This window comes from Alligator mississippiensis, chromosome 7, assembly GCF_030867095.1.
Source record: "Alligator mississippiensis isolate rAllMis1 chromosome 7, rAllMis1, whole genome shotgun sequence".
Classification (NCBI taxonomy): Eukaryota; Metazoa; Chordata; order Crocodylia; family Alligatoridae; genus Alligator; species Alligator mississippiensis.
This window is the reverse complement of record NC_081830.1, coordinates 75257464-75278957: the sequence shown is the minus strand read 5'-3', so window position 1 is coordinate 75278957 and position 21494 is coordinate 75257464. Positions and strand designations below refer to the sequence as shown.

At 40.2% G+C, this 21494-nt stretch overlaps 1 protein-coding gene across 4 annotated transcripts in view; it reads left to right on the top strand.

Annotated features, from left to right (window-relative positions):
- Positions 1-21494, top strand: part of TNIK (TRAF2 and NCK interacting kinase) — a 328040-nt gene that overhangs the window by 281442 nt on the left and 25104 nt on the right. For 2 of the 4 annotated variants that reach the window (XM_059731143.1, XM_059731144.1), the window contains 6 exons: positions 1608-1771; positions 4254-4351; positions 5051-5074; positions 10657-10841; positions 15454-15580; positions 19608-19772. In XM_059731143.1, the coding sequence (XP_059587126.1) occupies positions 1608-1771; positions 4254-4351; positions 5051-5074; positions 10657-10841; positions 15454-15580; positions 19608-19772 (763 nt within the window). The remainder of the gene's footprint in view (positions 1-1607; positions 1772-4253; positions 4352-5050; positions 5075-10656; positions 10842-15453; positions 15581-19607; positions 19773-21494) is intronic. The other 2 variants (XM_019500863.2, XM_019500862.2) reach the window with 1 other exon arrangement.

The window sequence follows — 21494 nt, the reverse complement described above, 5'->3', positions numbered from 1 at the left end:
AAACAGGAGTCCAGATTCTCAATGGATATAAACTGGCATAGAACCATTGACATTAGTAAAATTCTGCTGATTTCCACCAACTGATGATCTGATCCATAGTTCAGAATGCAAATGTTATTGACCTTCTAATTATAGAGGCACAAGAGGGTAATGGTATCAGCCATGGCTTTGGCATGCATAGGTTTTCCTATGACAATCAAATATTAAGATCAGTAAAATGTCTGCCTAGGCTGAGGGAACGTGACACCATTGTCTAGGGTAGCTGAAACACTAAGGTGGGATGTTTTGTTTCTTGCTTTACTGGAAGCCAATTAGTGACAAGCAAAAGAATTTGCAAAAGTGCTTAGTCCTTGTCTATATTAGGAAAAAAAAAAAAAGAGCTCTTAACCTGAGTTACCTAAAACCTGGTTTCACTTGAATTATTAGATTTGGTAAATGTTATAAGAGTTTTGCTTATCCTGCTAACTTGTGTGAAAACTACCAGCTGCTATGCCATCGTAAGATTGTAAGGGTGAAGATGCATGCTACACTTACCCCACGCTAAGGTCACCTAAAACACAAGCATCTGCATGTTAAAGCTTTGTTAAATCATTCTTAATGTTCTCTGAGCATCTCAAATTTCTGTCACTTGGAGCGAGGGTTAACTCTGGGCCATGCTACCTAGGTTGTGTTAGGGTATCTTCTGTGTGTTCCTTGGAGAGTAAAATGAGCATTTTGCAGTTCTCTACCATCCCAGGATGCACTGCTTCCAATCCCTCCCCCCAGCCAGAACAGGGATGGGGTCCATGTGTCCTGTCTTATAAATCCAGGGATCCTGGCTTTCTCTGATTTAAAAAAAAATCCCCAATTTTCAGTTAAAAAAGTAACCTTAAATTCGTATTTTCCCATAAAATGAACCAGCATTTTATTTATTTATTTTACAAACACACACACACACACACACACACACACACACACACTATCTCTCTCTCTCTCTCTCTCTCTCTCTCTCTCGTGGTGTTTCATTTTGATTATGGAAAATGGATTTTGGGTTAGTTCTTTTAATTTGAAAATTGGGTATTTTTTCAGATCAGAGAAAACCAGGATCTCTGCTCATAAATATGCTCCTATTTGCCAGGCCTCGCCTGGCAAGTCAGAGGTATGCAGGCAAGAAACAGTATTAACCCTTCATGCGCAACTGCTCACATTCTAGCTTTAGCACTGCTTAACATTGCAGATTTAGTATGGTCTAAGTGTAATGTGCATCTTCACCCTAACTCACGTTAGTAACATTGTTAGCTAGAATAGTACAGATGCATCAAACCTAAATCTTGCTGATTTTCACTGAGATTTAAGCTCCTGTGTCACTTAAGCACTTGTGAAAATGGGATTTAGGCTCACACTTTTTTTTGGATAATTTTACCCATAAAGCTGGGGTGTAAAGTGGACACACCTACTGCTGCCATCTTGTATTGCAAGTTGTTGTGGTAAGTTTGACCATCTCGTGTCAGCTTGGAAAGGATTTGTTGAACCCGTGATGCTGTATTGTCATTCAGACTTTCTCACAACTCTCCAGAAAACATCTGAAGTATGATGACAGCATCTGCTTTGTTGTAATGTGCATTTAGCAATCCGGACCTGAGGAGAACAGAGCCCATCATTGAGAGTCCCCTGCAGAGGACCAGCAGTGGCAGCTCCTCAAGTTCCAGCACCCCCAGCTCTCAGCCTAGCTCCCAGGGAGGATCCCAGCCTGGATCCCAGGCTGGATCCAGTGAGCGTAACAGAGTCAGAGGTGAGAACATTTCTTTCTTTTTCTTTTAGGCCACTGTTAAGACCTGATCTGTGGTCCTTCCCTACTAGTTGTATGACCTTTTGACAAGTCACTTAGGGCGCCTATACACAACTGCTGGTGTTGCTCCAGTGCACTGGAATTCCAGTGCTGCAAAGCAGGCTCGATTAATCGAGTCTGCGGGAGCATGATGATTTCTGTGCTCCAGCAGCCTCCTGCGTCTCACCTGTCAGCATCCCCACACTTAAAAATGGTGGCAGGAACCTTGAACTAAAGCTCATCGAACGGGCTTTAGTTTAAGCGCCCCCACTGCCATTTTAAAGCACAGAGACGCTAATACACAAGACACAGAAGCACTTTAATTAGAGCGGCTCTCAGAGCCTAATTAAAGCTCTGAGCCTAATTGGAGCTCCGAGAGCCACTCTAATTAAAGCTCCACCCTTGGAGCACATATAAAAGTGCCCTTAACTTATAGGATTCTGGTCACTTAGGTGTGTAAAGCTGATTTGAGAAACCTTTTGTGGTTTCTGTTGCTCTACACCTGATTTAAGCAACTGGATTTCTGAAATTAGGCTCTAATAATATCCTTCCATTTTCTCCCCTGTAAAACTGAGTTGATACTTGCTCCTTCATACCCAGCGCATTCTGATGGTCTGAGAGGGTGCTGTATTTGTTCACAGCAGTCTTGTTGTCATGCCAATCCCCACAGAAGCTATTTAGCATTTTGGGTGGTAAATGATCAGTTTGGTCCAATATTCTGTGTGGTTTCCAAATACTTGTATGAAAAGAGGTGCCAGTTGTGGTGTTGTGTAAACTAATAGATCCTGGGCACACACTCTTCCTTTGTTAACCCAAACTCAACTTTCTTTGTGGTTGGGTTTTTATTCTATTTACTTCATCTGTGTTTAGAGACCGCTCCTCCAGGGAGAAAAGAAATGAATTATCTCATAAGCTGTTTCCTCTAAAACTCTGTCAACACAGGACCATGTTTACACTGGATTTATGTTCCTAGCTGATTATTTCCTGGCATCTTCTAGCCATTCTTAAAGATCTTTTTCCACATCTAATCACAAAAGGAGTTGCTAGAGCAAATTCAGCCAGTTTATCTGCATTTCTGTCCTGAAATATAAATCCACAGAGTTGAAGAGTAGTAAAACAAATGCTATATCTATCCTTTGAATTTTTTATGACTTGCCTGTAAGATGACATGCTTCTTGTTGAAATAATCAGTTCTCAAGGTAGTTGATTTATGAGCAATTGTCCTTTTGTGTTTGGGGGGTTTTTTTACTAATGAAGAATTCTCTGGCAAGTAATGTCCTAACTATGCTAGATCCTCCAGTGTTTCTAGTTACTCATATGTCCCACTCTTTTTACAGAGTGCATGTGTTTCTTCAATAGAAAAAAAAGATGGTAATGTTAAGTCAGCTATTAGATTTAGTTAGGAGTACTACTGCTACACTGAAGACAGTACAACACAGCTATATTGCATGTAGTGCCTTTCAAATCACCTTCACAGCAGCAGGCTTTATGGTGTCTATTGCCTATACAAACTAAGCAATACAATTACCAAATTTTTTTTTTTTAATTATAGCAGAGTGGGAGAGAATATGGTGTATACGTTTTCCATTGCGATGTAGAGGCAATTAAACAGAGAGCTACAGGAAGGTTTTTCCAAACCACAGAAGAAATAAGGGAGGAAAGCATGGCAAGACTCTTCAGAATGATGGCGAACACCAGTCCTAGGCTTGATAGACTTGGGGGTCAAATCATTTTCTGAGTTGATCACAGTCTTTCTGTATGATCTGGGGCAAGTTCCTCAGGGGAAGACTGTCTATCACCTGGGAATAGTGGTCAGGCACAAGAAGACTTCTCCCCACCTTATCCAAAGGCGATGAATAACTTGTGCAATGAGGAACACTTGCTATGGCTTCTGTGCATCCCAGAAGCTACAAATTACCACAGATGGGGATGGGAAGGTGGCTTGCTGCACTGACCCATCCACCCTCAGACTGGTGTAGGTTGCTTACCTGGGAAAGAGGCGGACTTGTGGAGGGGAAGCAAAGTCTTTAGGCACAGTCTTTCCCCACGCTGCCCCAGCACCAGGGCACTCCCATATTAGCCAAACACAGAGCTTTACCTGGATGCTACAATTTAATCTCTGGGACAAAGGCTTAACACTGCAGTGAATGCAGTACTTTGGGACCTCCAGTAGAGAGGTGTAATAGAGGTGCTAAGTGTTGCTGTTGTGTGTTCAGTCTTCTTTCTTGTGTGAGCAAGAAAGGTGAGATCTGTGACTAGATTTAACCCATGAAGTGTTTTAGGACCAGGAAGGGTAATACTGATTTTGAACTGGATCCCTAAAGAAACAGGAACTGGATTTCTCAGAGGTGCCACCTTGGATTTGTCACATAGCAAAAGTTTCCAGTTCTGCTGCTGGATTAAAGTCTTCATTTCTCGCTAATACCTATGTTTTGCTTTTGCCCAGGAAACGCCAAGCCTGAGGGGTCACCTGTGCTCTCTCACGAGCCTTCTAAGATAAAACAGGAAGATAATAGGGATGTGACGCGCCCAAGCCGACCTGCTGTGAGTTTTAAATTATTTCCTGATGGAGTGATGAAGACCTGGCTGGCCAGGTTTCCATTCCATTTACTTACCCAACTTTAGGGACCAGTAGAAAGAGGAAAATCCAATCCCATCCCCACCATAAATCTACAGCACAGGAAGAGGCAATGGGAGATGGGAGTCCTTTGAGATTGCATGGTTTTCAATTACCTAAGTCCAGAAAAGCACATTAGCACTTGCTTAAAGTTAAGCAGGAGCTTAAGTGTTTTGCTGGATCAGACCTGTTCTGTACCACCTGGTAACCTCTGAAGCAATCTTGCAGAGGGGGTGTGCTGTTTGTAAAGGTTGGATACCCAGCCACAGCTAGTCATCATGGCGTAAAAACAAACTTTGCAGTAATTTCAGTGCAGTTCTGTTTTATTCCTACTTTAGCAAAGGCCCAGGAAAAATCCATCCAAGTGTTTCTTTCCAGCTGAATGTTATGTTTGACGTTTGTATTTTAAAACTGCAGAGTGAGTTGGACTCGATAACAAAATGAATTTCCACTGTTTCTCTATTTTAATGTGTATTGATGTTTTGTTGATGTTGTTTTTTTTCTTTATACTTCACAGCATTGAGCTAACAATTCTAATTTTATTTCTAACCTGCTTGCCCTTCCTCTGGCTTTTTCCTGTCCTGATCTGTTTCCTCTGATGCTGATTAATCTTCCCTTACTCCCAGAGCTATAAGAAAGCTATAGATGAGGTTAGTGATATCTTTTCTTAGTTGGTCATGCCTTTGCAAGGTTGACTAGTTAGAACTTTATATCAAACCATGTTTTCTTGGTGCTGACATTACAGAAGGTGGTAATGCAATCCTGGTTCGGATTTCAAAACTGAAAGACTGTATTTAGATACAGTGAGCTAATCTAAAGGGCAAAATGGATCTGTAAATGCATTTTGCTCAGTACATTGCTTGACAAAATCCATATGCAGACCACTTGCATGGGGCCACCCCAACAATTCTGTCAGCCTTTATAAGCAGAGCCAAATGTACTACAATATAAGACAAGTATTGCTCTCCATTACACCCTCTGAGGCCCTGTTGATTTGACGGGAAGTACAAGCTTCACTTAGATCAGTATTTGTTCAGATTTCAAATAAAACCATTTCCTGATGACCACGGTTCATTTAGCTGCATGAGTCCAGGCTGATATTCTGGTGGTACATTGCTCTGACTTTAGATAGATTCAGTGAGAGGCAGCAAAAGATGGAACTGCAGGAATTAATTTAGGAACCAGCCCCTCAGCTGTTGTAAATTGGCAGGACTTCATTTTAATTAACAAAGGTGGGCTGATTTTACACCAGCCCAGAACCAAGCTTTCTGACTTGAAGATTGTATATATTTTGGAACTCAGTTATCAGTGACTGTGCATGTGTTAACCCCAGCTGCAGCAAGGAAAGCCATCCTTGGTACCAGCTGCACTTACCTCTGCTTGAAATTGGGGTAATCACTGCATTTGGGGTTTTACAACTGCTGTCAACTGCTGACCATCAGCGGGTGCAGTTCCTGTTAATCTTGAACATAGATGGAGAATTAATTACTACTTATGGAGGAAAAAGGGTCCAGATGCTGACATCCTTGCTTGTAATACCATACTCTGCCCTCTAATTTCAGATCTTGGAACTGGACCTCTGAATAGACATCCAGATGCCCTCATTTCCCACGTGGGGAATATTTTTTTCAATAAAATCAGTGTTTGGGAGTAAAATAAAAAGGAAAAAGAAGCAATGTTTACAAAATGGATGAAAGTCCATTGTGCTTTTGCTATTAGTGTAAACTCACCTGGATCCATATTAGGATTTAAGCATTCCCTTAGGTGCTGATTTGATGGGGGTGGAAGGAGCAAGGTTTGAATTGGCAGGGATTCTGAACTCCCTTCCTCTCACTGGACAAGCAGCCACATAGAATAAAATTTAAGACTGCAGTCATCGTCTGTGCTATAGGTTATTGGGGGGCAAGAGGGAAGGGGGGGCTAATGAGACCTCAGCTCATTGCAGATAGCACTTGAGATTACTAGAATCAGAATGACACCTGCATTAAACAGCTATTAATTCTAGGTAATGCAGAAGAATAAGAGTGAATTGATGCTCTATAGATAAATGCTAAGAAAAGGTCAAATTCTGCAATGGTGCTAAGCATCTCTGTTGCAGGGTGCTGAATGACCTCAACTCTTAGGCTTCTGTAGGAGTTGAAAGCAATTAGCACTTAGCAGGATCTGGCACAAAGTTACAGAATGTGCTTTCAAAGAAATACAGAAAGTCTTTAGAGTGGGCTTGTGAGGTGACTGCCTCTTGCAATGTTCTTCACATGGATTTCATTAGTAATACAACTGATTAGAACACTACAGAGATATCTGGGTTGTCTGAGATCTGTGTGTCCATTTTTACGTTTAATAATGTTGCCTTTCAAATCTGTCTGTCACCTCAGCAGTGATCACAGTGTAATGGCATTCAGATAACTAAGCTGAATCTTGAAGGCTCAAAGCTAATGTTACTATGAGTGTCGATTGGCAATACCAGTCTTACATTCTATCAAAAAAAGTTATAAAAATTTTACATATTTCACCTTATGCTGATATTTTTAAAACCAGATTTGTATGGTGGACAGTGTTGAATTCTTAAATTGCTGGTGTGAAAAGAATAACTGTTTTTGAACTAGTATTGATGAAATGTCTGATATTTATCTGCACATGCACTATTCCAGTTAATGATAACTGTACTGGCAATGATGCCAAGCAAGCTATAGTGGACCTCTTCCTAAAACTGTTTCCTATTTAAAAAAAAAAAAAAAAAGAAAGAAAGAAATTGAAGCAGAAAAAATTAGCCAGTTACATACTTTATTCTCTGAGATTTGAACCCAAGCAATGTATTTTGTTTAATGAGAGAGATTGCTAATAATAAAGTACATAAATCAATATCTAAATAGGGGTCATATTAACATAAAATTCATGTCATGCTTTATGATTCTGGACTGTGAATGAACATATTTCGAGAAAATATTAAGTCTAAAGACATCTAAATTGTAATTGCACTAATAATGTTATCTCTTGCATTATGTCACCTTCAATAATAACATTTTAAATATATTTGGAACAAAACAGCATTCTTTTCTAATTGTCTGATCACTTTTGTTCCAAGAGCAAGACAGTGAAGTAAAATAACCCTGTAAAGTGGTCATCATCTAGAGAAAATGATAGCATCAAAGAATTAATCATCCCAAAGCAAAGTCTGAACTGGAAAATATTGGTTATCTCCTGATATGGTCTGGTGGTATTACTGGTATTATCATTTCCAAATTAGGAATGTAAATGTAATCAGAAGGCATAAAAAAAAATGTGACAATGAACATGGAAGACTGCTAATATAGTTATGTGAATCAACTGCATCTGATTGCAGGATTTTAACACGCCTACATTTTTCTACTATACAGTAGAAGCTACCAGCTTTTTTTGAAGGGCTAGATTATGACGTATTTAAGATGTACTAACAATGACCAACCTCATGCAGTTCGATGTGGCTCCCTGCAGAGCAAGTTACTTGTCAGTGGTTTTTAATGGTGTCATGGGAAGTAGAGATAGCCAAGAGAATTTACATCAAGGCTATAGTTTGTGGGTAGAAAACTTACCAGTTTAATTTGGTATCCATAATTATTTTGGTTTGAGTTTTGCAGATGTGAAATAGAAGGTCAGTTGCAAGACGTACAGTTTTAAAGGGGATGTAGTTTTCTTTTAAAATGCCTGAGAAAGTGGGAAAGGACCTAACTCAATTAAGTGAAAATTGATTAATCAATTAACCTGTGTTTTTTGTATAGACTGAAAACAACTATAAACAACTCTAGTCTTCATTGACTTCATTGTTTTCTCAGTTTAGAAATACCGAACAAGCAACCATAGAATGAGCTTTAGCATTAATCAAAACAAGTAGTTTTCATGACTGCAGATTTGATTTGTATTTCAATCACAAATTTATTGGCACTGGAAGGAAATGTTTAAATGTCATATTCATAAAGGAATTAACAGTGCGGTGACGGGTTTTAATACGTAACATGCCTGTCAGCTGAATTCCCTGCCAAATAGAAACAGATTTTCAGTGTACTCGTATTTCCTTGTTTATACGTAGGTCCTGATCCAAAGTGCAGTGAAGTCAATGGGAGTCTTACCTGTACTTCAGTAGGCTTTGAAACAGGCTGTCTCTTTTCAGATATGATATGAATCTCTATCCATGCTTTTTCTTTAATATGGAATATGTTCTTATATATTTCTTAAAGTATACATAAGAAGATGCATTTCAATAATAGATTTATGTAAAAAATGTAACATGATCCTCAGGTTTCTTCTGCCACCATGTTGATAGCGATTAATGAATGTCAGGGGAAAAATACTGGGAGAGGGAGAGAGAACTCTTCGTAGCTGGCAATGGCTTAATGCCAGACAAATGAGAAATGTATCTGCCTAAAATATGCTCTCAGATGCACAGACTCCTGGGCACCCATTTTGAATTAATTTAAAGTCAGTGGTTTTGCATGGGTTGTAACTGCCAGTCAGTAGGATATAACTTGGGAGTAGAAGGTATGCCTTTCCCCATATTAAATAATAGCCCTGAAAACAAATAATGATTTCAAACCAGGTTCTTAATAAACCCCCTCTGAAAGTATGAAATGGTTAGTCTGTTTCTTCTTTTTCCTTCAAATGACTGATCACTTCATTGCAACAGACACGATTAGGTGCGACTTTAGGGCAAATTTAAATGTCAATAAAGCATTTGATTTGATCTATGTGGAATTAGGGATGAAAGATTACTTACTCCATTTAAAGCTGTGAGGGCTTCATTTTGTGTTTCTAATCCAAATAGGACTGCAAGAGATGGTGATGTCTTTAAAACGAAAATGACAGAAGTACAGATTGCTCTGCAAAATAGTACAGATTCTCTATTGAAAAATGAAATTGCTCTGAGTAGCAGTTATATATTTTTACATTTTTTTTTTTCTTCTAATGAAAAGAGATAGGTTTTAAGACCTCCCTACACCATCTTAATTAACATTATTCTAGTCACCCTGCTGGAATGGTAATCTGGAAAATTATGGAATGCAGTAAAGAGAGAATATGGCCATAAGAAAATTGTGGAATTTAGTATTTTTCAATGAGTTTCTTTCTCCCTAATCCTTTATCTCTGACCGAATGCACTGATGGCTACATCGGTCACTAATATAGGGAGAAATGGTAAGACTGACAATTGCAATGCTTTGTTCGTCATGTGCATGCGTTGTGCAATAGAGTTCTTTAACCCATTCTAATTAGAGCTCTCATGCTTTTTTGCCCTACTGCTTCCCCCTGCATTGCTATAAAAGCATGTAAGATAAGAAACAGTCTATTTTCTACACGGTGCCTGCAATGTTTCTTGTATTTAAATAACACTGTCTATTTTGTATAACTGTCAAATCTAAGGTTTCATCCAAATCATGGTAAACTGCAAAATTTATTTTGAGGGTTGGGGCTTTCGGTCTTCCCCCCGCTTTCTACTTTTTTTTCACTTTCTCCTTGCCTTTCAGGCTGTGACACTTCACATAACATGCTATAGCTATTTCTGCCAAGAGAGTTTTGTTTTTTTTAAATTCTATTCTACTTTAATTGTTGTGGTTGACTCAGAGTCATGACTTAAATTCAACAAAACATGATTCTGCATCAAGCAGAGCACTTTTACTCTAATGATGTATCACTGCATCTTGGCAACAAGCTGCCAGCTTAGACTGATAATTGAAGTGGATCTTGCCTTGGGGATTGCACCATTTTGTGCGAGACTTTGTCATTGCTTTCTTTCCAATGGCATTTATAACAGAGCAAACACCAGTAGAGAGGGGTTTTTTTCTTTTTTTGAGAGAGAGGTTCCAAAGAAAAGAAAAACTTTCAGGATAAATTCTCGAAACCTGTCTTTGAAATAGCATTGTTTTCCAGTTTACTATGATAGTGACTGAATTTCACCTTTTCAACAAATATAATTTTTACATGTATATACATATCAGTGTGTATATATACACCGACGTGTGTGTTCAAAACAAAAAAATAGGTCAGCTCTTGATTTTCAGCAAACATGAAATCAGTTTTGTTTTGTTCAATAAATGCTACGTGCTACAAACATTGTTTTATGTTTGTCTTATGTTTGTAATAATTCTGTAAAGCTATTTCTTGTGGCTCGTGCTGTAACATTGGCTTTTGAAGAGATATGTGTAGCTTTTTCTCCTTGCTTTATATACAATTCACATTGGTTTCTCCTTTTTTGCCCCATTAGGACCTGACTGCATTAGCGAAAGAGTTGAGGGAGCTGCGTATTGAAGAAACCAATCGCCCCCTGAAAAAGGTGACTGACTACTCTTCGTCCAGTGAGGAATCAGAAAGCAGCGAAGAGGAAGAGGAAGATGGCGAAAATGAAACGCAGGATGGGACAGTGCCTGTCAGTGACATCCCACGGCTTATGTAAGCGATCATTTCTTTAAAGGCATGATGGTGAAATTGCAGTGTGCTTCTTTTCCTTCTCACTACAAAAAAAATTATAACTATCTTGAGACAGCAGTTCTCACGTTGGTCTGTTATCTTCAGTCTTCAGAGCACTGGCAAGTTACAGGGGGTGGGTCATTCTCTTTGCTTGTAGCCACTTCTCTACAGGCAAGTAGGGTCACCAGTGAAAATGTTAAGTTTAAGGAAAACGCTTTCTTGTTGTTACTTGTTGTACACGCAACTGTTGTCATTGTAGTTAAAGGGGAAGAGAGGTGACCGTAGACCTCTTGCTTGTTGAAGATGTGGTTCATACATTGGAAAGGGACCTTTCTATTCCTTATATTGTCAGGCCAACATTATAAGCTTCTAGATGCAGTGCCTTGTATTAGAAATGTCACCGTAGCTTTGGTTGTTTAATTCACTTAGAAGATCAGTCATTTTTCAGGCTAACATTGGAAGTAATTAATGGGAAAGATTAAATCTTCTACATTGCAATCAAACTTATCTACCTAATGCCTCTGAGCGTGGTGGAAGTCCAATCATGCCCAGTGATGTTGTTATTGCTGTGGATCTTTTTTGTCTTCTAAGACCAACCTATAGCAGGGTAAATGCTTAGGAGATACTGAATGTTCCCTGTGAAATGCAGAGCTCCCTTGACTCTCATTGTCTTCATCCACTTTTCTGCAACATCTATTTTTCTCAGGACCACAAAATTCTTTATGGACTTGTCTTCAAAATGCCTGTATGAAGTAGAGAATCAATATGTTCTCTGTTTCACAAATGGGCATCTGAGGCACAGTGAAATGAAGGGCCAGGTCTTTCCTCCTCATAAGATGGAATTGTGCTGATTTGACCGGTGCAAAGCCATTCAAGAAGCTTTGCTGGAGTCGGTATTAACACCCAGTTCATTTTCTTAACTGCAGAATCCTGTATGATACAACATTAAGGTGTTGATCCCTTTTCAGCACCTCTCGTTGTTTGTGCCAGGATACTGCCATGTTATCAGGCTGGTACAGGATATCACGTGCCTTACCAAGGTATGTCCTCACTATAGAATGAACCTGGGAGATCAGCACCTGGTTTAGCTTAGTCCAAGTTGAACCACTACACTGTAGGACCAGATTTGAGTTACCCTGTCTTTACTGGTACTGCACTTGCTCATGTGTCCCTTGGACTTCCAAGGTCACATTACATAGTTCTTTGTACAACAGTAAGCTGAGCCCCTCTGGAGTTCCTGAAAACCTTTCCTGCCTTTTTGGACATGCAAAGGAATTGTGGCAAAACATTTTCAGACTACCAGCCCAGCCCTCAGGATATATAGCCTTATGCTTTTCCTAGAAAGTGGGTGGGTTTCTAGCCTGAGTAACAGTGACGTCTGAGTCCTAACCCACACCTGCAGCTGAGCCCTGCCTACTTAAGTTTACAAGTTATATTTCAAATCTCAAATATAACAGTAAGGCTGCTCTATGTTCAAGAGCAGGTACTGAGAAACAGGACTTTATAGCACCTGAGCATAAGTGGGTGCATCCTTGGCCAGCTCCCCTGGGTAAAGCTTTTTGTTTGCCTTCTGCACCTGCTGTCCCACTCCAGTATGCCACCTGCCATATCTTGACCTTAGGGAGAGCTAGGCTGCCATTTTGTACAGAGTAGGAAATTAAAAACTAGTGGCTTTAACTAGACAACAATAGAGACAGTAGGCTCATGGTCAGTGCAGAGACCTAGAATTCAGGAATTCTGGATAACTTCTCAGTTCAGCCACTTGCTTGTAGTGATCTTGAGGCAGTTGCTTCCCCTTTTCTGGGCCTCAGTTCCTTATTTCTAAAATTGGCATAATTGTATGGCTGTGCCACCCATGGTGAGGTAGTGATGCTTAGTTTGTTAATGACTGTAAAGTGCTCTGAACTTCTCACATGGAAAATGCTGCAGAAGCTCAATGAATTATTAAATGCCTTGGGTTGCCCTGGTGCCATTGTGTTCCTTTATATTATAAAAATTCTGCATTGCAAGGCAAGGGTATAATACTGCACCATGCTGTGCACCAATCTCTGCTGCTTTTCAAAGGGAGCTCCATGCATTGAGCCCCTGTGGTATCAGGCCCCTCATTAGACCAGTGACAGGCTATACTCACTGACCTGCTTTGCATTCCTCCAGTTACTGACAAGCAGTTGTGCACCTGAGTTGCACTTTTAAAAGTAAATTACCTCGTATTGATTGACAACGACCAGTGAAAGTGCTTTAAATGAAAAATTACAGGACTCATCAACATCAACTTCATTACAGCTGTTGACTTTTTTGCCTCTGGACTACAGACAGCCTTAGATGATCTGTGTCATTCACCTCTGAGTCTTCCTAGATTTTTTTGGTCTGTATCAATAAGAATTGAGGGTGTCAGCATTGCGCAGAATCAAGTTGCAGCTACTCCAGGATTTAATATGATTAAAATGAAGAAGAGCTTGTCATTTGGCACGTACGTACTTATCAAATGCAGAAGCTAGCTTAGCGCTAATTCTGAAGTTCTGATGTAAGCAATAAGGGAGGCTAGCATGCACATTACATCCACATTAGTCATACCCTGTAGGGCACAAATACAAAGTCCCTTACTAAAAATACCTCACAATTCCAGCTATCTGTGTAACATAATTTTATAAAGTTGCATTTTTATCTGTAGAATCGAAGTATATATTTTTCTAACAGAAAAATAAATTTAGGTGAAGCTGTGTCATTGAGGATGTATGGATAGACTTTGAGAGGCAGTTTTTTCAACACATTATGCTGCTTGCTTGTGGCAAAATGGAAAGTGGATACCCAACTACCTTCCCTACTTGCTCGCCCACCTGGCCATATTGTGCTAATATTTATTTCATCTGTATAAACAGATTTATGAAAAATGCAGGAGTCAGGCTACCAAGTGAATGTCAATTGTTATTTGTTTATGTATAAACATCCCATAATAACTGCATATATTTAGCACTAGGCCAGTTAGAGCCCCCAGCTCTTTCAGCTGCCTCTTTTCAACTTAGAATGAAATATTGTTTCTCAGCGCTTGTTTGCTGTCATTAGCAGTTTCAGAGCCAAACCCTAACAGGCTCCACATACACTTGAAAAACTCTAGCTGCAGAGGGAACAACAACAAGTAACAGTTACCCCCAGTCCTAGCTCCCTCAAACTCAGTCTCAACTCCTCAGGCATTTTGGACACAGCATATATATATTGTATTGCACAAAGAGCATTCTTAGATCCATCTCTTCCAGTGACGTTGCTTTTAGCGGGACATGCTCCTGACACTAATCGTTAGCATAGGGCAATCCCAGCACATGCTGAATACATTGCTATTTCTGCAGAATTGATTTATGTCTGTTCTGAGGTGGAGGAATTAAATGAGCCAGCATTTGGCTCCAGATCTGTTCCTAGAACTTGGTGGTGCAAAACACTCCTTACTGGAACAGTGATATTCTCTTTTGTATGTTGGAAGATCCAACACATCCTGTTGGAAGTGAAAAGTAATGATTTATGGGCTTTTAAAAAATAACAGTGCTTCACGACAAAGCTAGAAATAGAACTGGTCTCTCCTGACTCCTGATATCATACTTTAACCAGTAAGCAATGCTCCTTCCCAGCATACAGTGGAATTAGTAAGGCCCTGCTCTGTTTATAAAGTTCTAGTGCTTTGTTTATAGTGCATTTATAGGACCTTGTTGCTGTATTTCTTGCATTAGACAGTGCTTCCCTTGCTCTTTAGATGACACCAGAAGAGGAATGCTTGTGGCTTGCAAGACTATCAAGCAGCTCATGAAAGCATTTTGGAAGATTACTGTAGATGTACAGTATAGTTTCTACCATGGTATAAACATAAAGCAGTATAACTTGAATTTGCACAGTGGATAAGCTCTTGTATCTCTCTTCTACTGCAAGAATGTTCTTTACCTCCCCACTGTTGAACATGCCTTCAGCTGAGCCCTCTCTGATTTTGTAAGGAGATCTATGAGCCCAGTAGCATAGTAAATGTTCTGCCCCTCCATGCAAAATGCATGATGGAGATGGTACCCGCTTAAGCTCCTGAGTCCTTGGTTGCCTTGCCCAGATGAAAGCTGGGGCAACAGAAGCCTTGTAACTTCTGTCACTGATGTAAGGCAATGGACCTATGCCAGTGAAGGATCAGACATATAATGGTGCTCTGCTCTACCATGCCCCCCTCACAGAATGCTTTCCATGCTCCTGCAGTGCTTTCTGCCAGCACTCTTTCTTCTACGTAGATGAATGACTATCACTATCTGGCTGCTTAGCATCAGTCCGTGACACCAAATGGCTTCAGCAGAGTAGAGAATCTAAATTTCTGTCTTTCTTTATCCTTTACATTTAAAAAGACTGAAGAAGTTCTTTTTGAATGCTAGCAATAATGAGTGCAAGAAAAGCTCAGCAAAATGTTGGGCTTGATCTCCTCCCCGCCCGCTCATCTTATTGCTACTCTAGCATTAAGTTCTTTTCTAGATACCAAGCCATCTCTATCTAGAAATAGTATTGCATTGAAATACATGGATTCTGTTTTAGCATTGTGAACTTCTGCCATTAATGTCTTTGATTTTGTCACCAGACCAACAGGAATTCCTGGAAGCAATGAGCCATACAACATGGGAATGGTGGCAACCCATGGTCTGGAAACATCCCACACAGATACATTTAGCAATATTTCAAGGGAAGGAACTTTAATGGTAAGGGAGGTAAGTCAGAGTTAATCATTTCTATGTAACATGTTCAGGAGGTTTTTGTCCACATAAGCATGCCAAGTAATCACACTCTGTGTTCTGAACACACAATAAATGATTCAACTATGCTCATTAACAACTCAATAATATAATTATGCAGCTAAACAAATATGATAAGCATATGTGATTTTTCAGAGCTACAAACAGCAGTGAATAGTAATACTAGAAGCCAGCAGTGTGATTCTGATTTGATTTACTCTTCTGTAAAACCAGGTACTGAAGTTTCCCTTGGTTTTTCAGTTATTAGCAAGGTTTGGAAGCTGCCCCAAAGTTTCCTCACTTTTGCATTTTCTACTTTTATCTCTATTGAGTTGATCTAATGGAATTGCTGCTGTTACAGCCTCTGTTCTGAATACTTTACTGGTGATACCTTGGTTCCTATACAGGAAGGACCATAGAAAAGGCCCTTGAAATGAATATCAATGGTATTGCTTTTGTGAAGCACATAGAATGCTGTTTGGATGGGAAGCATGCCTCTAAAAGCCAATGCACTTAACTTCTGGTTTATAAGAGGGAGAAACTATTCTGTGGTTTGCTTGGTATATGAGTGGGGCAAGACAGAGGAAGGCATATTAAAAAAAAAAAAAAGGACCTTGGATAAGTCGCCTATTCCTCTTATGATGCTGCATATGTTCCCAACAGGCTGGTGGCATTTTCCTGAAAGGCCCACTCTGTTATCAGGTAGTCTTTCTGCTGGGAAAGGGATGAGTGGGTTCTGCTGAGTTAATGAAGCAGGTGACTCAGTAACCTGCAGGTGAGCGCATCTGTAAAATGTTGGGTAGGGCTAGCCAACCTGCAGCACATGTGCCACAAGTGGCACAGGCAGCCTCTATATGTGGCTCACATAGGGAGGGTACAGGCAACAAAGTGGTAAATCGGGAAGGAAACAGAAAGCAAAGCAGCAAATCTGGCAAGGACACAAGGAAGGAAACAAAAGCAGTGGGAAGGGGATCACTGGCACCTGGGGTGCGTGCAGGGCTAATTCGTAGCATGCCTGCCGAAAAGGTTGATTCCCACTAATATACGGTATGGATTGAGCAACTGAGGGAGCAACCTTAAGAGCAGACAAATCTGTGGTGTAGGTTTGAGTGGATCTCTTGTATATTATTGCTAATAAATAAAACCAAAGCCTAGGAAGAATGCGAGTTTGATTTTCACATAGGGAAAGATTGGGGGTTTTTTTTAGTAGATTGGATTAGAATCATACAAAACAAGGATTGGAAGGGACCTCAGGAGATCTAGTCCTACCCCCTGCTCAAAACAGGACTGTCCCCAACTAAATTACCCCAGCCAAGACTTTGTATATCCAGGTCTTAAAAACCTCCAAGGATGAATGGTCCACAACCTCATTGGGTAGCCTGTTTCAGTGTTTTACTACGCTCCTAGTGAGAGATTTTCCTCATATCTATCCTAAACTTCCCTTGCTGCAACTTGAGACCATTGCTCCTTGTTCTGTCATCTGCCACCACTGGGAACAGTCCAGCTCCATCCTCTTTGTAACCACCCTTCAAGTAGTTGAAGGCTGCTATTAAATCCCCTCTCAGCTTTCTCTTATCCAGACTAAATAAGTCCAGTTCCCTCAGCTTCCCTAACCAATGTGCCCTAGTCCCCTGACCATTTTTGTTACCCTTCACTGGACCCTCTTAAATTTGTCCACATTCTTCCTGTAGTGGGGGGCCCAAAACTGGACACAGTTTTGGATGGATACTTTATTGATGCTTTTTTGCTATATTAATTCATCTTTTCCTTTACCAGTCTCTCTGTGGACTAGCCTATGTGACCAGGTTCAGACACTTATCTTCCAAGAATAGATGATGTAGGTTTTTGCTCCAGTCAATTGTTGCATCATGTCATGACAGATCTAATCCTGAGTAACACACAGGACCTTGTCCAAGATCTGCTCTGTAATAATAATTATAATAGAATCAAATTCAGCATCTTAGCTGGAGCAAAAACAAACAAACAAAAAAACCCTGCTATGCTAATATTTAATGCTATGAAGGGGAAATCATACAAAAATGAGCAATGTAGAAGTTTAAAAGGATCAGAAAGATGTTAAAAGGACCAATGTAAAAGCCACTAATGGAGAGAAGTACTATACTATTCCCAAGCATTCCATGAACCATCTTTTGGGCTGGAAGAAGTCATGTGCAAGAAGAATGTAAAAAATGGCAGCCATTTCCTTACCTTCTAAAATAACCAGAAAAACCTACCCCTTGGGGACCAAAAGTAAAAAAGAGAAATGCTATACCGTTTTGGAGGGAAGGAAGCATATAGCAGAAGAAGCCTTACAAATAGTATTGTATCCTGCCACTGGGTCAGAAATGGACAGAAATGCACACTGGCACTCTGTATTAAACTCATCTAATCCATCATTGTTCAGTAGAGATTTTTGGAGCATGGTGATACCTCTACAGTCTGTCCTGCCAGTGAAGTTAATTCACTTGATATAAACACAAGGTGCTACCATGATGAGTCAACCGCTTTTGGAATTATCTTGTTAGTAAGCATCTATCAGGCAATACAATGTAGTGTCACAAGCAGATTTTTCTGTTACTTTCTCCAAAGCCCATACAAATCAGTGAAAGGGATTTGTATGGGTCCTGGATACTCTTAGGCAGAAATGATGCAGATTCAAGGTGAAGGTAACTAGTAATGATATGTATGACTGGTAAAGGAGTTGTGCGACGGAGCAAATGTCAGCCTCAGTATTTGCCCAGGTTTGATTGTTCTGAGGATTCTTTCTACATCCACCTCCAAACGGGCAGTTCTTAGCTATATGTACTGATATGCCTCAGGCGGAAAAGTGTCCAGGGTGCCAACTGACTAGTAAAAGTAAGGTTTGGGGAAGAAACGTCATCACAATACCTGTCCATATGAGAGAATCACAGGTTAGTGTGGGTAATTTACATGTTTGCAAGGAAGAGCCCTGGTCTTCAGTGACATTTGAAACAGACAATGAGTTGGCAATCTATCCAGCTCTATCCTGGAGTCTCACCTTGCATTTCCAATTTTGAGGAGTGCCAGAGGAGTTTCAGGTAAATCATTCCCTCCTTCCTCTGTCTTTGCTACATGACAACACTGACAATTTAAGAGCTGTCAGGATCAGGAGGATCTGTCACCTTTCAGCTGCATGTTACAACCCTGGCAATCTTTCAGCTACAGTAGTCTGTGCAGTCATTTCTTTGATAACTGCAATTTTAGCAGCAACTGACTGGACTTACAAGGCCATGCTTGGCAGGTCTATCAAATTTATAACTCTCCCAAAAGGTATTGAATATGATCTATATGGTCTGGAGAGGACATCTTTGTTGGGTGCAGTGAGAGCCGAAAGAAGAGGAAAGAATTAAATATAACTTTCTTTCATTAGTGCATCTATCTAAAAATGTACGTGGAAAAAGGGTTTTCTCCTGTTCACAAAGGCATGTAACCCTTGTTGATGCCAATGGGACCTTTGTGTTAATGCTCTTCACTGCTGTTTTGTATCATAGAAACATGCTTTACGAGCTGTACTAGCAATTGTGAAAACCTGTGATCAGGTTACTGCTGTAGCTGTAGAGGCCAAATCTGCCATCTACGTGCTTCCCATGGAAGTCTGTGGGCTAGATTCTGTTCTCAGTGAAGTCAATGGCAAAGTGACCACCACAGCTGTCATGCTGACCAATGGGATTTGCACCTGCACGCCAGAGGGTAGAATTTGGCCCACGGTTCCTTGTCACAAAAGATCAAACTAAAACAAATATAACGGCTTCTGTATTAACCCTGTTTGTGTAACGCAGCTAATGATATCTTTATTTAACTTGTGATTCATTCTGTCTTTCTTCTGTTTCAAATTTTCTGCTTGCCACATTTGCATGGGGTGAATACAGCTGAGAGGGCTCCTGTTCTGTGCTTGCTTCGGTAACTGGGTTATTGGACTAGACTTGTAGGTTGGTTGGTTTGTTTCTCTTTTCTTTCTTCCTTATACCTTATGTCTCTGCAGACCTCTGGTGAAAAAAAGCGCTCTGGCCACACAGCCAGCAATGGCTTTGCAGGCCACATCAATCTCCCTGATCTGGTGCAGCAAAGCCACTCACCTGCAGGCACACCGACCGAGGCCCTGGGGCGAGTCTCCACGCATGCTCAAGACATGGACTCGGTGGCGGAAGTAGGTGGTGGGGGCTTTTTGTTAATCTGGCTATCCCTCTCCTTTTGTGCTGCTTTAAACAGGTATTAACAACTTCTGATACAGGGTCTCTGCCAGTACTGCCTCTAGCTATCTCACTTTTCTTTTTTGGCACTCTGTGTTTATGACTATGATTGTAACTGAAGAAAAACAAAATCCTTTGGGTAGTATGTGTATCATTATAGGTTTTAGATGTGGAAGCCACCCCACACCTAATTTACAGTTGCAGAAGCTGATTTAGCATCTGGAATAATGGGCCTAACCAAAATGTTCCAGAAGTTTGTGGAAGTCCAGATATGGGTCTGAACTTAGCACCTTGAGGAGGAATTCTGGTCCCAATGAAGTCATTGACATTACTGAGGCCAAGATTTTATCATATGGCTGATGCCTAATACTTAAAGGTGTCTAAAAATATAGCACATCTTTAAAGTTGCATGGGTTTCTGTTCAGGATGCAAGTTAACTGTCCTACTAGTTTTGGAGTGAAGCGGCCAAATATTCTTTGCATGAGATAGAAAAAGGGTGTAATAAACTCGAGGCTGTCGGTGATTATCTGAGGAAAAAATAAGACTTTTTTTTATTTTTAAGACATAGACTAAATGACTTACCACTTTATTCTGATTTCTTTTTAATTATTCAACTGATTTTATTGGTTCCTTGTTGTTCATCATATCGTTGTCTCATCACTTGGACTTAAACATTTATAAAATGAGAAGAAAAAATGTTCATGCTTTGGCCCAAAATGTTTGGGTATTTCGTTTTTTTTTTAAGTGAAAGAGGAGCCAACTGCTTGTATAAGCAAATCTTTCTTTGGTTATTTGAGTCTCTGCTAAAAAGTTAGAGCAAGAATTGTGTTTAACTGCATGTGTTTATAGTATAAAAAACTAAGAACATCCTGAAAGGGACAAAGCTAGTGTTTGTAGAGCTGGACCAGTTGAGGATAGGTGCAAATTGAGTGTTTTGGTTACTGCTCAAAGACTCCCAAATGACTCATGGTCCCCCTAGCAGTATTCTCCTGTCACAGCAGAGAACTGCACAGGTATCACCACAGCCTTGCTCTGTTTCATGGAGGTGGGCTATCCTACTTCTGTGTGGCTGGAGTAGATTTCACCATTGATGGGAAGGTCATTTGCAGGTATTCGAAGGGTGGCAGTCCTATAGCTAAAGAGAAACAGGATTTTTTTGCCTTACCTCCCCATCACACGTCTATTCTATTTGGCCTCTGCCAGACTCAGACTGTCATCTCTATGACACAGCGTCAGTCATGCTGACTAATGCCCAAGGTAAAGCTGAGGGACTGCAGAATGTACCTGTGTTGCGTAGGAAGGGAACTGTAATTACCTAGCTTGCTTTAATGTGAACCCTTTGTCAATCTCTGTTTAGAATCAGATTTCTTTTATTTTTATTTTGTTCACTTTAATTGAGAACAGGTTTGAACCTAGGCAACATAAGTGACAGGTCAGTAATTATTCCATCTATGTAGCTCTACAGATCCAGCTGTGTTATGTCAGGGGTAAAGAGATTGGAAGGACCCTAGCATTATCTCATGCTGCATCTTGGTAAGCTGAGACAGAAGTTTATAAAAGGTTGAACAGGACCTGCAGGAAGATGAGGTCTTAATATTTAAATAACAGATTTGGAAGTTATTAAAATGCCAGCTTCTTAGATGAAGAACAGCTGAGTCTGAGCAAAGAAAGGAAAGGAT